Source organism: Stenella coeruleoalba (genome assembly GCF_951394435.1).
Source record: "Stenella coeruleoalba genome assembly, chromosome: 19".
Taxonomy (NCBI): domain Eukaryota; kingdom Metazoa; phylum Chordata; class Mammalia; order Artiodactyla; family Delphinidae; genus Stenella; species Stenella coeruleoalba.
In genome coordinates, this window is record NC_137165.1 from 58,892,168 (window position 1) to 58,905,946 (window position 13,779).

At 38.8% G+C, this 13,779-nt stretch overlaps 1 protein-coding gene across 7 annotated transcripts in view; it reads left to right on the forward strand.

Annotated features, from left to right (window-relative positions):
- The window catches only part of ABCA5 (ATP binding cassette subfamily A member 5), a 266,045-nt gene that overhangs the window by 239,127 nt on the left and 13,139 nt on the right, over window positions 1-13,779 (forward strand). For all 7 annotated transcript variants that reach the window (XM_079906169.1, XM_079906175.1, XM_079906172.1 and 4 more), the window contains 9 exons: window positions 2,433-2,602; window positions 5,132-5,259; window positions 5,653-5,790; window positions 7,963-8,076; window positions 9,401-9,571; window positions 10,544-10,657; window positions 11,048-11,182; window positions 12,545-12,619; window positions 13,396-13,487. In XM_079906169.1, coding sequence (XP_079762295.1) covers window positions 2,433-2,602; window positions 5,132-5,259; window positions 5,653-5,790; window positions 7,963-8,076; window positions 9,401-9,571; window positions 10,544-10,657; window positions 11,048-11,182; window positions 12,545-12,619; window positions 13,396-13,487 — 1,137 coding nt within the window. The remainder of the gene's footprint in view (window positions 1-2,432; window positions 2,603-5,131; window positions 5,260-5,652; window positions 5,791-7,962; window positions 8,077-9,400; window positions 9,572-10,543; window positions 10,658-11,047; window positions 11,183-12,544; window positions 12,620-13,395; window positions 13,488-13,779) is intronic.

The window sequence follows — 13,779 nt, forward strand, 5'->3', positions numbered from 1 at the left end:
AATTTTTGAATTACTGTCATTGCATTTAAATTTTATTTTGCATTTACATTTTTCACAATTGTTTTGCCTCTGTTACTAATATTTATGACCATTTTTTGGTAAACAGCAGGATAAAACCTTTATCAAGGTGAAGAAACGAAAATGTAAAGAAGGGCTTATAGCGGGTAGAACTGGGATCAAAATGACGTCTTTTCCACTTAACCGTGTCTCTGTCAGTTAGGTTCCCATGGGCTGCTAGACGCTGAATTATTTAGAAGTAACGTTAAGTACTTTTATACACCACGCTGTCTTGTTAGATCCAGAATGGCGGTAGAAATAAAACTTAATAATCAAGAATAAGAGGGGCTTCCCTGGTGGCGCAGTGGTTGAGAGTACGCCTGCCGATGCAGGGGACACGGGTTCGTGCCCCGGTCCGGGAAGATCCCACATGCTGCGGAGCGGCTGGGCCCATGAGCCACGGCCGCTGGGCCTGCGCATCCGGAGCCTGTGCTCCGCAGCGGGAGAGGCCACAACAGTGAGAGGCCCGTGTTCCAAAAAAAAAAAAAAAAATATATATATATATATATATATATATATATATATATATATATATAAAGAATAAGAGTTTTGTTATATGTTTGAAATATGCTGAATTCATTTGCTTTTTGCCCAGACTTATTCAATATCAAAGAAATGTCAATCACATATCTGATTTATTCCTGTGTCAGCATTAGTGAGAGAAAAACCTTTGTTTAAATCAGCATGTGTCCGTTTATTTAACTGAATACTACTCTCATAAAATACTCCCTGAAAAGCAATAAAAGAATCTCGGCTCCGGCTGCCCTAACAACAGCAGAAGTTTATCTTCTGGCTTGAACAGCAGAAGTTTATTTTCCCACAGTTCCCGAGACTGGGAGTGAGGTCAGGGTCCACATGGTCGGGTCCTGTTGAGGACTTCTCCTGGCTTGCAGCTGGGCACCCCCCCCCCCGCCGCCCTCGCTGTGTGTGCACACAGAGAAAGAGCCACCAGAGAGCAAGCTCTCTGGTGCTTCTTCTTCTCAGGGCACCAATCCCGTCATGAGGCCATGCCCTCGTGACCCCATCTGACCCTGATGACCTCCCGGAGGACTCATCTTCAGATGCCATCGCTTTGGGGCGTAGGGCTTCTGTGTATAAATTTGGGAGGAGGGCGACAGACATTCAGCCTGCTACAAGAAGTGTTCCGTGGTCAAATCTGTATTGACCATGCATGTAGAAAATATTATAACTTACATTTCCTCTCTTAAAGATTTGTCCATTAGCATATAAAAACACATGAGCCGTTCTATGCTAAAGAAATTATTTCAACTTTGTTTAACTTGGAGTTTCCAAATATTTTTTAATCATGAATTTTGTTTTTAACCTAAAACACCCACTAACTTATTATGGAACTAGAGTTCAACGCGGTATGCTTCTGGCAGTGCTGATATAGGTCTACTTACAACAATTTAAGAATGACTTAAAATTATAGGGTTTCTGAAAATTATAAAATACTGATGTGTGATAACCTAAGCTCTCTCTACCCACTGTTGTGACACCTGCCACACACACTGCAGAGATTTTTTGCAGGCTGAGATGAAAAGTTACCTGTCTCTGGTCTTCCCTGGTGGTGCAGTGGTTGAGAGTCTGCCTGCCGATGCAGGGGACGCAGGTTCATGCCCCGGTCCGGGAAGATCCCACGTGCCGTGGAGCGGCTGGGCCCGTGAGCCATGGCCGCTGAGCCTGCGTGTCTGGAGCCTGTGCTCTGCAACGGGAGAGGCCACAACAGTGAGAGGCCCGCGTACTGCAAAAAAAAAAAAAAAAAAAAGTTACCTGTCTCTCAGGTGGAAGGGCATTTTGAGTGGTTTATAGTAGAATTATGTGCTGGGCCAGCTGCACATTATGGTCCTTATAACTCACTGTAGAGGAGAAATGGAAATTGATGTGGTTAGGATGACATTTCAAAGATACCAGTCATCTGAAGTTTTCACTGTATTTTTATTTTCTTCACTGTATCTAAAATATTTTTGTATCATATATTTTCTAAAATATTTGGAGAGTACATAGGATAGAGGTAGGGCAGGAAATAGTTCCTTCAGGAGAATAAAGATATAAATGTGACATAATGTGTATTTTTTTTTTTAAGTTATAACTACAGGTTTACATGCCCTATAAAAATGTCAGGGTGGCTCTGATCTAAAATATACTTTTATAACTTTTAATTTTATTATTGAATATTGGCTTTCTTTCCAATATTGTCATGAGACCATTTTGGAGAGTCGAATTTCTACTCCCAAGTGGGAATTTTTCAAGTTTTTTTTTTTCCTTTTCTTTTCTTTTTTAAATGAGTACCTTTTAACTGTCATGTGAAGGAAGATTGTTTTGTAGATTTATATATTAATGTGCCTTGAACTGTGTATTTTTTTTCCTTTCAGGTTGCTTCTGCTTTTAATTTTTTTCGCAGTTCAGATTTTTATGTTTCTGGTGCATCACTCTTTTAAAAATGCTGTTGTTCCTATCAAACTTGTTCCAGACTTATACTTCCTAAAGCCTGGAGATAAACCTCATAAATACAGAACAAGTCTGCTTCTTCAAAATTCTACCGGTGAGAGTATGTGCAGGTTTGTGAATGTGTGTTGGTGGGGCCTGGGGTGAGAGGTAGGTACAGGCCAGAGATTTGGATTTTAGAAATATATATATGTTAAAGGCGTGGTCTGTGTGCATGAACCTAAATTAAGTAAAACTCCTCACTGATGCTGAGTAATATGTTACAGGAATGAAATTTTGGTTTAAGTGTAGATGACAGTTTTTAAAATATTCTGATTTATACTGTATATAATCATAAAATTTCCATTTTTAAGAGTAGCGACATTATCCTCAGAGCAGCGTGTTTCATCTCAAAGTTTATGATGCGCAAAATAAACTTCAGAAGTTGAAAAACCCTCTTTAGAAAGAGTTACGGCATGTAATATTTATGCAGTTATATATCTAAATAGAAGTGTTTAAACAATTTTTAAGGACTATCTGAAAAACTAGAACTAAGGACAATTGTCTTAGAAATCTCTATGATCAAATACATTAAATCTGTAATGGATATGTTTGGACTTGCTATTGATTCTTTTTATTACATAATTAAATCAAATATGAAAGAAATTTTAAAACATATGGCTTTGCGCAAACCTCAGAATAAATTTTTAAAAACCTGATATAGGACTTCGATTTTCAAAACATTAACACCTAATTCAGAATTCGACGTGAATTCGATGTTTCTACACCGTCTCCCATCTGTGTGGATAGTTTATCGTCCCGAGGTTCTTGAAGAGGAAAGTGAGCTGCTCTGTAGTTTACAGTAAAGCAGACGCAGCTTCCTTTGCTTATCTTGCTGAACTGTGTTGGAAAGTTGCATTTCGTACACCCTTTCTACACGCACAAATTCTTTGGAGTTTAACATTTCCCAACACTTCACCTGTATTCTAGTATCTTTCCTTTTTGATTCACTATTAACTGAAAAGCTTTGCCCGGTGTTAAAATAATAGTGATTGTTAGGGACAGTTACAGATGGCCGTTACAATCATCGCTCTTCAATTCTAGCTCTCTGTTTTTATTCGTTTGGAGGAAGAAGGTATTTAGTGATAGAAAACACTCTTGAATAGAAAACGTTATGTTTCTCAATTTATTGCTCCCAGTAGAATTCTTATTTTGGTTTTAATGCACGTTTCACATTGCTGAAAGATGGTACTACATGGAGCCTTACACTCTGATATTGTGACTTTTTTTGTGTGTTTGGGGAATTGTACATTATCTCAAGTATTTCTGCTTGGTGTTCACTCTCACTGATCTGCAGAAATTATAGTATTTTCAAAGTTTTGTCCCATCTGTTAATTTTAAGTATTTCTAGTGTTGCTTACATCCGTCTGTCTTTCTATCTGTCTATCTCACATTTTCCTAGACCTTGTTGTTGGTCCTAAAGGCACATTTCCTTTAGTGTTCAGTGGTCTCTGTGTGTATGTATTGGGTGGTCTCTTATCCTCCTGGCAAAGCTTTCTGTTATCACAGGTGATACAGTTCCTTCAGTTATAATAGAGCCCTCTTCTCGCGAGGACAGAGCCTCTCTGGCATCTGGAAATGAGAGATCACTTAAGGCACTAGGTTGGGAGTAGATGTCCTATCACTAGAAGCACCCTTCTTTCTGACACTCAGGTTTGTTGCTGAGTCTGAGCCACTGGCCGTGCTGCTCAGTTACTGCTAGTGTTTTCCTTTGTTTGGTTTTGATTTCTCTCCAAGCCACACTTGTCCGTCCTTGAATCCTGGCTTTTGTGATGGACAGAGAAGTGTTTCCACTCATCAGGCATGTTGGTATAGATTTAGACCTCGGACAGGATTCCGACTCTCCCCCTTAGCTCCAGGCTATTTAGAGAATATAGATGGAGACCTGGTTATGGGTTTTACTATTTTAAAGTAGTAACGCAGTTGACATTTATACTGTTTGTCTGTTCAAATCATGCAGCAATCCTCCAGGGAGTGATGCCACGTAACTCCACACCCTGGCTCCCACCTCTCTGAGCGTGGCACGTTACCTTGTTATATAAAATTGCCAGATAGATTTGTATTCTTACTGTTTGACCAGATCTCACATATTATAGGTACACTCTGAATGCGAGTAATATCAGTAGCAGCGGCAGCAGCTGAAATTGGCGCAGTAGCTGTGTGTCAGGCTCTGTTCTGAGGTCTGCGTGTCTGGACCTGGATTTGAATTCATGCTGACTGGTCCCAGAGCCAATGTTCTTAATCGTGTCTTAGCTAATGGAGAGAAAATACTTCTTCAAAAAGAGAGCTCTGGGCTTCCCTGGTGGCGCAGTGGTTGAGAGCCCGCCTGCCGATGCAGGGGACACGGGTTCGTGCCCCGGTCCGGGAAGATCCCATGTGCGGCGGAACGGCTGGGCCCGTGAGCCATGGCCACTGAGCCTGTGCGTCTGGAGCCTGTGCTCCGCAACGGGAGAGGCCGCAACAGTGAGAGGCCCGCGTACCGCAAAAAAAAAAAAAAAAAAAGAGAGAGCTCTAAATGTTACTAAAAGCCTGTGTCTGTTTCTCATTTAAACTGATTCTTTGTTATTTGCTTATCTTCTAATACCAGACTCAGATATCAGTGATCTTCTTAGGTTTTTCACCACCCAGAACATAATGGTGACAATGTTTAATGACAGTGACTACGTGTCTGCCGCTCCGCACAGCGCAGCTTTAAATGTGATGCAGTCAGAAAAGGTAAGAGTCGTGTGTGGGATTAAGCGATTTCCTCTAAAATCAGTTGTTTGCTGATTTGACCTTATTAGTTGGAAATTAAAATTTACTTTTGGAAATAGCTGGCTGTGTTTACTTAGAATATATTTTATGCCCCGATGGAGGACCAATAAATAAAGCTCTGAAGAATTTAATTATTTTTATGTCATTTTTTTGTTTAAAATATCAAAATATCTAGATTCCAAACCAGGTTATTTTTATCTATCATTGAGTATTATTTCTATGATTTGTTGAACCCGTTTTCAGTACAGTTAGTGAGAGTTAACTTAGCTGGTGAGAGAAGCTTGGTACATAGCCATCGTATAGTCATTTATATTTCTGTATACTGTATAATAACTCTATTTTTTTGAATTGTAGGACTATGTTTTTACTGCTGTTTTCAACGGTACTATGGTTTATTCTTTACCTGTATTGATGAATATCATTAGCAACTACTATCTTTATCATTCAAATGTGACAGAAAGCATCCAGATCTGGAATACCCCATTCGTTCAAGTAAGCAAACCTAAAAATAGGTGTGCGTATGTGCGTGTGTGCATAAAACAACTATTAAGAGCCAAGTGATAATAACCGATGAAATCTGTAGAAGTTCATCTTGTGACATCTCCTAGTCTTAAAACTTGAGCTGGGGATGGTTCACATCCTGGGTTTAGGAGTCTGTGGTATGAGTTCGCTTCATGGTCAAGGAGATTCTGTCTTGGTACTGATATTTTTGTAAAGCATGAGTAGTTTTTATATTAGAGAAGAAAAATTTAGACAATTAAAAATGAATATTGTTCATCGGAAATCTACATGCTGGGTATTGAACCTTGAGAAGTCACCCAGTCATTTTTCCTCTAGGACAGACTGTTGGATTATAGATACGAAAAGCCACTTAAGTCTCCAGGAAAACAGTCAACATTTTTCTCTGAATACTAGTATTGTTTTTCATATGTTGAAAAATAAATGGACAGATATCTTTCGGTAATAGCATTTTCTGCTTTCTGTTGCCATACTGTTTTTCAAAAGCTTTACTGAGATGTACTTCAAACACCATCTGATTCACCCATATGAATGTACAATTCAGTGGTTTTTATTATGTTCATAGAGTTTGCAACTCTATGTTAAAAGACGTGACATACTCTATCACTCTTGCTTTTGTGAGGCATCGTATTTCTTACATTTTGGGGGTAAAGCGGTACATAGTAGTATCAGTCACCAATTTTGAGAATATAGGCAGAAGAGAGATTTTGGCTTCGTTTTGGTGGAATGGAGATATTGATTTCAGCTTTGAGCCTGTGGAGAGATTGGTTATCCTGGTGGCATTTGAAGGTATGAATCTGGAGAGATTTCTGGGCAGGAAATAAATATTTGTGATAAATATTTATTGTGATAAATAAATATTGTGTCAGCATTGCGTAGGTGATATAGAAATCATCATCGAAGTTGTAGATCATCCCTTGTGATTTTTGTTTCTGTTGTTGTGAAATATTTCAATCCTACAGAAAGTAAACAACTGTGTATATAGTACCCACATATTTCAAATGTTAGTATCTTGTTTTTCTTATTTATTAAAACGTTAAAGACACAGGTGAAACCTCCAGTGCGTCCCTCCCCAGTCTTCTTTCCTCCACAGTTCAAAATGTTTAATTCCTGGGCACATCTTTATGGTGTTACCACATTTGTGTGTATCTGTAACTATTACAAAAGATCTTGCTTCTTAACATTTTCCATCAAACACTGACATACAACCATACCGTTGTTTAAAACCAGAGGGAAAGAGTGAGACTTTTTAAAGTTCCCTATTCACAGATATAATCTTGTTCATGTTCCACACTTTTTCCCCTTCAATGATGAGATTCTGTGTAATTGAGTCCAGCTGTCATCTCATTCATCTCCACTTCTTGTGCTGCTCAGCTTACACATTTGTTGGTTCTGTCTGGGTCTTCCACTGTAAGGTACCAGAGTTTGGGACAAATTCGACAACGTCATATGGCATGAATTAAGGAACTGGCTTTATTGCTAGAAACTCGGGAGGCCGGGGCCGACAGAATGCAGCCTCTTTCCACATCATCCCGTGGCATGGAGAGTGGTTCTGGGTAGTTTGCATTTGGGGCACCAGCTGTTTACTAGGTTGTCTGGGAGCATTTTCTGTCCGCACCTGGATCCACAGGCCTATTGGAGTTACGGTCCCCCCTGCTGGGAATAAGCAGCTCCTGGCTCCGTAGGAAGCTGAGCTCGGGTATGACTTTTCCCAGTGGAGAAAAGGGGGGTTCCTAGATCCCAGCTGGCTTGTAGTCCAGTCCAGGTACCGGTGAAGGCATCAGGGTCATTCTGAGAGAGCCACGTTCGTTGCCTGCGTAGAACCACTGGGAGACAGGTTAACTGTGCTTCACGGACAGTATAATTTTTAACTAAATGGTGAACCTTAATTAATATGCTGTATTATTCTGTGTACTTCCGTAAGAAAATGGAAGGACAGTAATTTGCTCAGGATCCTATAGCTACTTAATATGTCAAACCGGTACTATAGCCCGCTGACTCTGCCACCTGTTGCTTCATGTCGACTGCTGTCTAGGGTAGGTATCCTAACATGTTTCTTCGGGGGTTTTGATAGTCTTTCAGAAAGTAGTAACATGATATAAAGTGATTCCCAGTTCTATTTCTTATTCTGTGGTTGTCTTTCAGGGAATTACAGACATAGTTTTTAAAATCGAGCTGTATTTTCAAGCAGCTTTACTTGGGGTTATTGTTACCGCGATGCCACCTTACTTTGCCATGGAGAATGCAGAGAATCATAAGGTAATGACTCAGTTAAAAAATTACAGGTGCAGTTGACTAATAAGAAATCTTAGACAAAAAGTTAGCCTACCTTGTGTGAGTGCAAGACTTCTGTGCAATTATTATTTCAAGAAGTAAATGGAGTATAAATACGTTTATTACGGGAATAGTAGTAACTCTCACTTATTATTTGAGGACCCGTCATGTGCTGGGTCGTATTCCGTGGTGTGGATCTGGATTGTTTCCAGTTTTAACTATTATGAATTAAGATCCTATGGGCATTTGCTCTAGCTTTTTGTGTGAATGTAAGTTTTCATTTCTCCGGGATAAATGCCCGAGAGTATACTTGCTGTGTCGTATGGTGATTGCATGTTTAGTTTTATAAGAAATTGTTGAGCTGCTCTTCAGGGTGGATGAGCCATCTTGCATTCCTACCAGCAATGTGTGAATGACAAAAGCATGGATTATCCAAAATCATCACGTTTGACGTGGTCTATGTTTTTATACTTATATTGAAATTTATATTTTCCCTCTTCTAATTCATTGAACACGAAAGTTGTCCATTTTTTAAATCATTTCTCTTCTTTGTCTTAACTAATATTTATAGCCCACTCTTCTCTTACCTCCTCTATGGCTAGCTCTTTCTTATAACACATTTAATTATTATGAACAGATGTTTCATAGATGACAAAAATCAACTGAATAAGATTGTTAGGTGTTTGGATTTATGAAAGATTCTTAAAATTGCAAATTAAATAACGAGAGGGTTAGGAAAACAATGATCATTTAAGTTTACTGTTTGTACACTTGCAAATGCTATTCCCTTGTGGTGATAAGAAACAGCTAACATTTTTTTATACACAGGAGTGTGTAAAAGGCTTTCCAATGCATCACCAGTACTTAAGCTGAAAGCCCTGTGTAAATCAGCAGGTACTTGGCCATTTATTAGTGTTTTCATGAAAGGTCAATATTTAACAGTGAGAAACCTGTTTTTCTCTCTATTTCCACAGAATTTCCAAAGCAGTTATGTTTTGGCCGCTTACTGTTTGCACAGCTATAACCCCCATGACACCTTTTACTTTATTTTAGTTTTGTGTTTCTTAGCAGCACTGCTGTATCCTGATGCTGAAAAATTTTGTTGAAATGTTTACACCTCAGAAACAATGAGCCAGATTACAGGCTAGATAGAATTTCTATTTAGCTGTAGGAGGGCTTTTATTACCTGTAGACAGAATGTGACCTTTTTTGTTGATGTAAAATTAAAAGTTCTACAATCATTTGCTAGAGTTTTTCGTTTGCAAGATGTTTAAAATGACAATCAGTTTTTGCCTTTTTCTTTTTTTAGATCAAAGCTTACACTCAACTTAAACTTTCGGGTCTTCTGCCTTCTGCATACTGGATTGGACAGGCTCTTGTTGACGTCCCCTTATTCACTGTGGTTCTTACTTTGATGTTAGGCAGTTTATTTTCATTTCATCATGGATTATATTTTTATGCTGTCAAGTTCCTTTCTGTGGTAAGTTAACATCAGTTGTATTCGTGCTATTTATAAATAAAATGTTATTTTAAAAAGCTGGATCTTTATAAATGTGATAATTGTCTGATTGAGTAATGGTGACGTTCCAGAAAACAGAACCGACATCTGTTTAATTTTTGTGTACGATACCTATCATCAATGCAGTTTATATTGCCCTGAGTGATTTTTAAAAACAATAACTTGACCATTATGAACTAATTCCTTGAAACTGAGGTGGTCTTTCATGTACACTGCCTACTTGTATGTAATCAGGAATACTTAAACAGTCCTTCCTTTAAACGTCTTCTTGTCTCTGTGCCCAAAAATAATTTCACAGAGAAGAAGCTCTTTTATTCCATAATTTAAAGTATGGCTTCAAATACTAAGGAAGAGTGTGATTTGTATTCATATTCATATTCGTATGTCAATGACTGACACTAGATCCTTTCCTATGAATTATATTAGAAAAAAGCGAAAACAGAGCTTGGTAGGTTGGGGTTGCTGAAAGTCCGCTTAGGAGCTTTGCCAGAGGCCATCCTGACCTTACGGATTAATTTTCACCTTATAACTTAATAAACGTCTTTCTTAAAAATTTACAAAGTGCATTAAATGCTGTACAGTAAAAGGAAGCTAATAGTTGATGGAGATGATAAAGCCGTAACCAGCTATGCTTGCTTTTCATAATAACATGGTAAGAGACAGTATTTTACTTGGCATAAAAAAAGAGCTACAAATAGTATTTAGTTTAAATGGCTTATTCAAGATTGTGTTAGCAGTTAAAAACATGAGCTTTATTGATTTAGGAGAAACTCCTCAAGGAACTACAGTTTCCGTTTTTTTGGAGCAATTTGCTGAGCAATAAAACTTGAAGAGTAATTATTCCCTAACGATTTAGTGTGACTGGTATTTTACATCATATGTACGGTTAGCTACTCATATTTTTAAATAAAAATACCCATTTCTGTCTTCCAGGTTTTTTGCCTTATTGGTTATGTTCCATCAGTTATTCTGTTTACCTATATTACTTCTTTCACTTTTAAAAACATTGTAAATACCAAAGAATTTTGGTCATTTATCTATTCTGTGGTAAGTCACATTTTATATTATTTTGTCTCAGCTTTTCCTAGCGCGTTATTTGAAAGTCATGAACTCTTTTCACGGTTGTACTGAAAGGGTTACTGTGTCTTTTCTAAGTGCAGAGCTTAGCTAGCTAGCAGCGTCTGTCAGTGTGTATATTCATCTTCAGCCCCGTCCACTCCATGAAGGGATGATATTTTGTTGCATTTAACAGCTAGCATGACAAGGATGCCAGCTACAAAAAACTGGTATTAGCGCTCTGACACTTTCTGGCTAAGTATCTGCTGGGGTTCCAGGTTTTATTAGAAGATTAAAGACATAGTTAATGCTGAGGCACCCAGTAAGTTTGTTTGAAATTGCTAAACATCTTTTCACTTGTTTTCTCATTTTTTTCTTTAGACAGCATTGGTTTGCATTGCAGTCACCGAAATAACTTATTTTATGGGATATACGGTTGCAGTTATTCTTCATTATGCTTTGTGCATAGCCGTTCCAATCTATCCGCTCCTAGGTTGCCTGATTTGTTTCGTAAAGGTAGGTCTGTTAGGTGTTCTAGTATTTTTTAAAAAAGGGTAAATAATGACTGCCTAATCTTTGGGATCTTAGCTCTTGTACTGAAGTAGTAAAAAAAAAAAATGTTGACTGCTAGTACTTGATTTAAATATTATTAATGTAGCAGTAAATGTAAAATTACTGTGGAATCGTTTCAAGCATGTTTCTAAACTGCAGATTCTCAAAGGAGAAGGACTGTGTTCATTACATGGTCTTTCATGCCCAAAACAATGTACATAAATTAGAAGTATGATCTGACTGCAGTCCATATGTGTTGGACTGGGGAGTTTGGGGGGAGTTTTTCAAGTGTACTGTACTGTACAGGGATGAGGAGCGATTTTTTTTCAAGAAAAAAATAGAGGAACAAATTAATTTTATTAAGCCTGGTTAATTGAAAACAATTTCTGTGGTTAGAAAAAAAATTAAGTGATGAATTAATTTAGGACGATTGCTGATTAATTCTACTGACACACCTCCTTACCTCTCTCCCTTCCCTTTTTTTGGCTTAAGTTTATAATTTATACCTGCTCTGATAGGCATATTTTGGGGTGAGGAAGATTTTAATCTAACTACAAAACATGGCTATAAATATTAACAGGTAGCTAATTTATAAAGAAGACGTGTTTGCTGTTAAATACATGTTTTTCGTTTTAATTGAACGTTTCTACACGTCGCAGCTAAAAGAAAATTGGTTCCTCTGCGCACAGCGCTTCTGACACCAAACGTGTGGGTTTTCCCTGACATTCAGCAGTTCTGACACTGACCAGAGTTAGCGCAGACCCCACGGGTTCAGGGCTCAGTCCCGCAGGCAGCCCCCCGCTTCAAATTCCAGTCACGGGTCGTGGGTCCCCAGGCCACCCACGTTCTGTCTGACTTGGACCCCTTGCAGGGGGTCAGTACTTTGCTCTAGAACTGGCTGGCAGGGCCCAGAAAGGTCCCAAGGGCAGAGCTCCTGTCCCTGTGCAGTTCGGAGAGAGTCGTCCTCCCAGCATGTTAGAGGCTTTGTGGAGGTCCCATGACCTGGGCAGGATGAACTAATCAGTCTCCACGCTCTTCTCCCCTCCCTGGTGGTGGCACCTGGGGCCGGAAGTTCCAGCCCTCTAGTCTGGCTGGTCCTCTGTCAGTCAGCCTCCATCCTCCTCTGAGAGTCCCCTCATTAGCATAGACTCAGCTGAGGTTGAGAGGGGCTTGTTTTATACAATGAGAGACACTCCTGTCCCCTCTGTCACTCAGGAAATTCCAAGGGTTTTAGAAGTTCTGTGCCAGGAACTGTGGTCAAACACCACATTTCATTATATCACAGTATCACAACCACATATAAATTTTCAAAATGTTTTGTCTTAGATTTCTTGGAAGAATATGCAAAAAAAAGAGGACACCTACAACCCATGGGATCGTCTTTTGGTGGCTGTTATATCGGTGAGAAATAGCTGTGTCGGCATGTTACCTTATGAGTGGTTTGGTCATATGGTTTTAACTCTCTTTTTAGTTTTTATTCCATTGCATAAAAATGAAGGTGCATAAGAAGTCAAGTGTGTTAGTTAATGCTAGCTAATATGCATTTCACTTACTGAATACATCCACTTTAATGTACTTGTTTTTTTCACGTCGTTAATTCTATTTAATGATAATTCTGGCTTCCATAGAAGCAAAAACAAAGCTTTTTTAAAATTATAATTTATGAAGCTGACAACAGATGAACTTTACAGAGGTAGAAAAGTATGTGAAGGGTCATTTTACTAAAAATCAACCTTGGTTTGTATTAACATTTATTCTTTTTTTTTTAACATCTTTATTGGAGTATAATTGCTTTACAGTGTCAAGTTAGTGTCTGCTGTATAACAGAATGAATCAGCTATATGTACACGTATATCCCCATATCTCCTCCTCCCTCTTGCGTCTCCCTCCCTCCCTCCCTATCCCACCCCTCTAGGTGGTCACAGAGCACCGAGCTGATCTCCCTGTGCCATGCGGCTGCTTCCCACTAGCTATCTAGTTTACGTTTGGTAGTGTATGTATGTCCATCCATTAACATTTATTCTTAACTCATTGTATGACATGCAAAAAAAAATTGTGATGAGGTTTTTCAGTGATGGAAAGGAACCTGATGTATGTGGTTTTGGTTCTGTTGGTACACGGGGAAAAAAAAAACCCAAAATAATTCAGTCACGAGCTGTAACCTGTTTTCCTTTTAGCCTTACCTGCAGTGTGTGCTGTGGATTTTCCTCTTACAGTACTACGAGAAAAAATATGGAGGCAGATCATTAAGGAAGGATCCCTTTTTCAGGTCAGTTTTTTAAATTTCAGGTTTAATTTTTTAAAATTCTAATTTTTCTTTTTTACTGTATTGACAGAGTTGTGCAGCCATCACCATAATCTGATTGCAGGTCGTTTCCATCACCCCCAAAAAGAAACCTTGTGTCTGCTGGGCACGTCCTTCCCCCGCTCAGCTGGCCCCCAGCCCTGTGTAACCACTGACCTACCTTCTGTCTCCATAGACCTGCGTATCTTACACATTCCTTTAAATGGAATTATGCAAGGTGGGGTCTTTTCTTGTCTGGCTTCTTTTACTTGGGCAT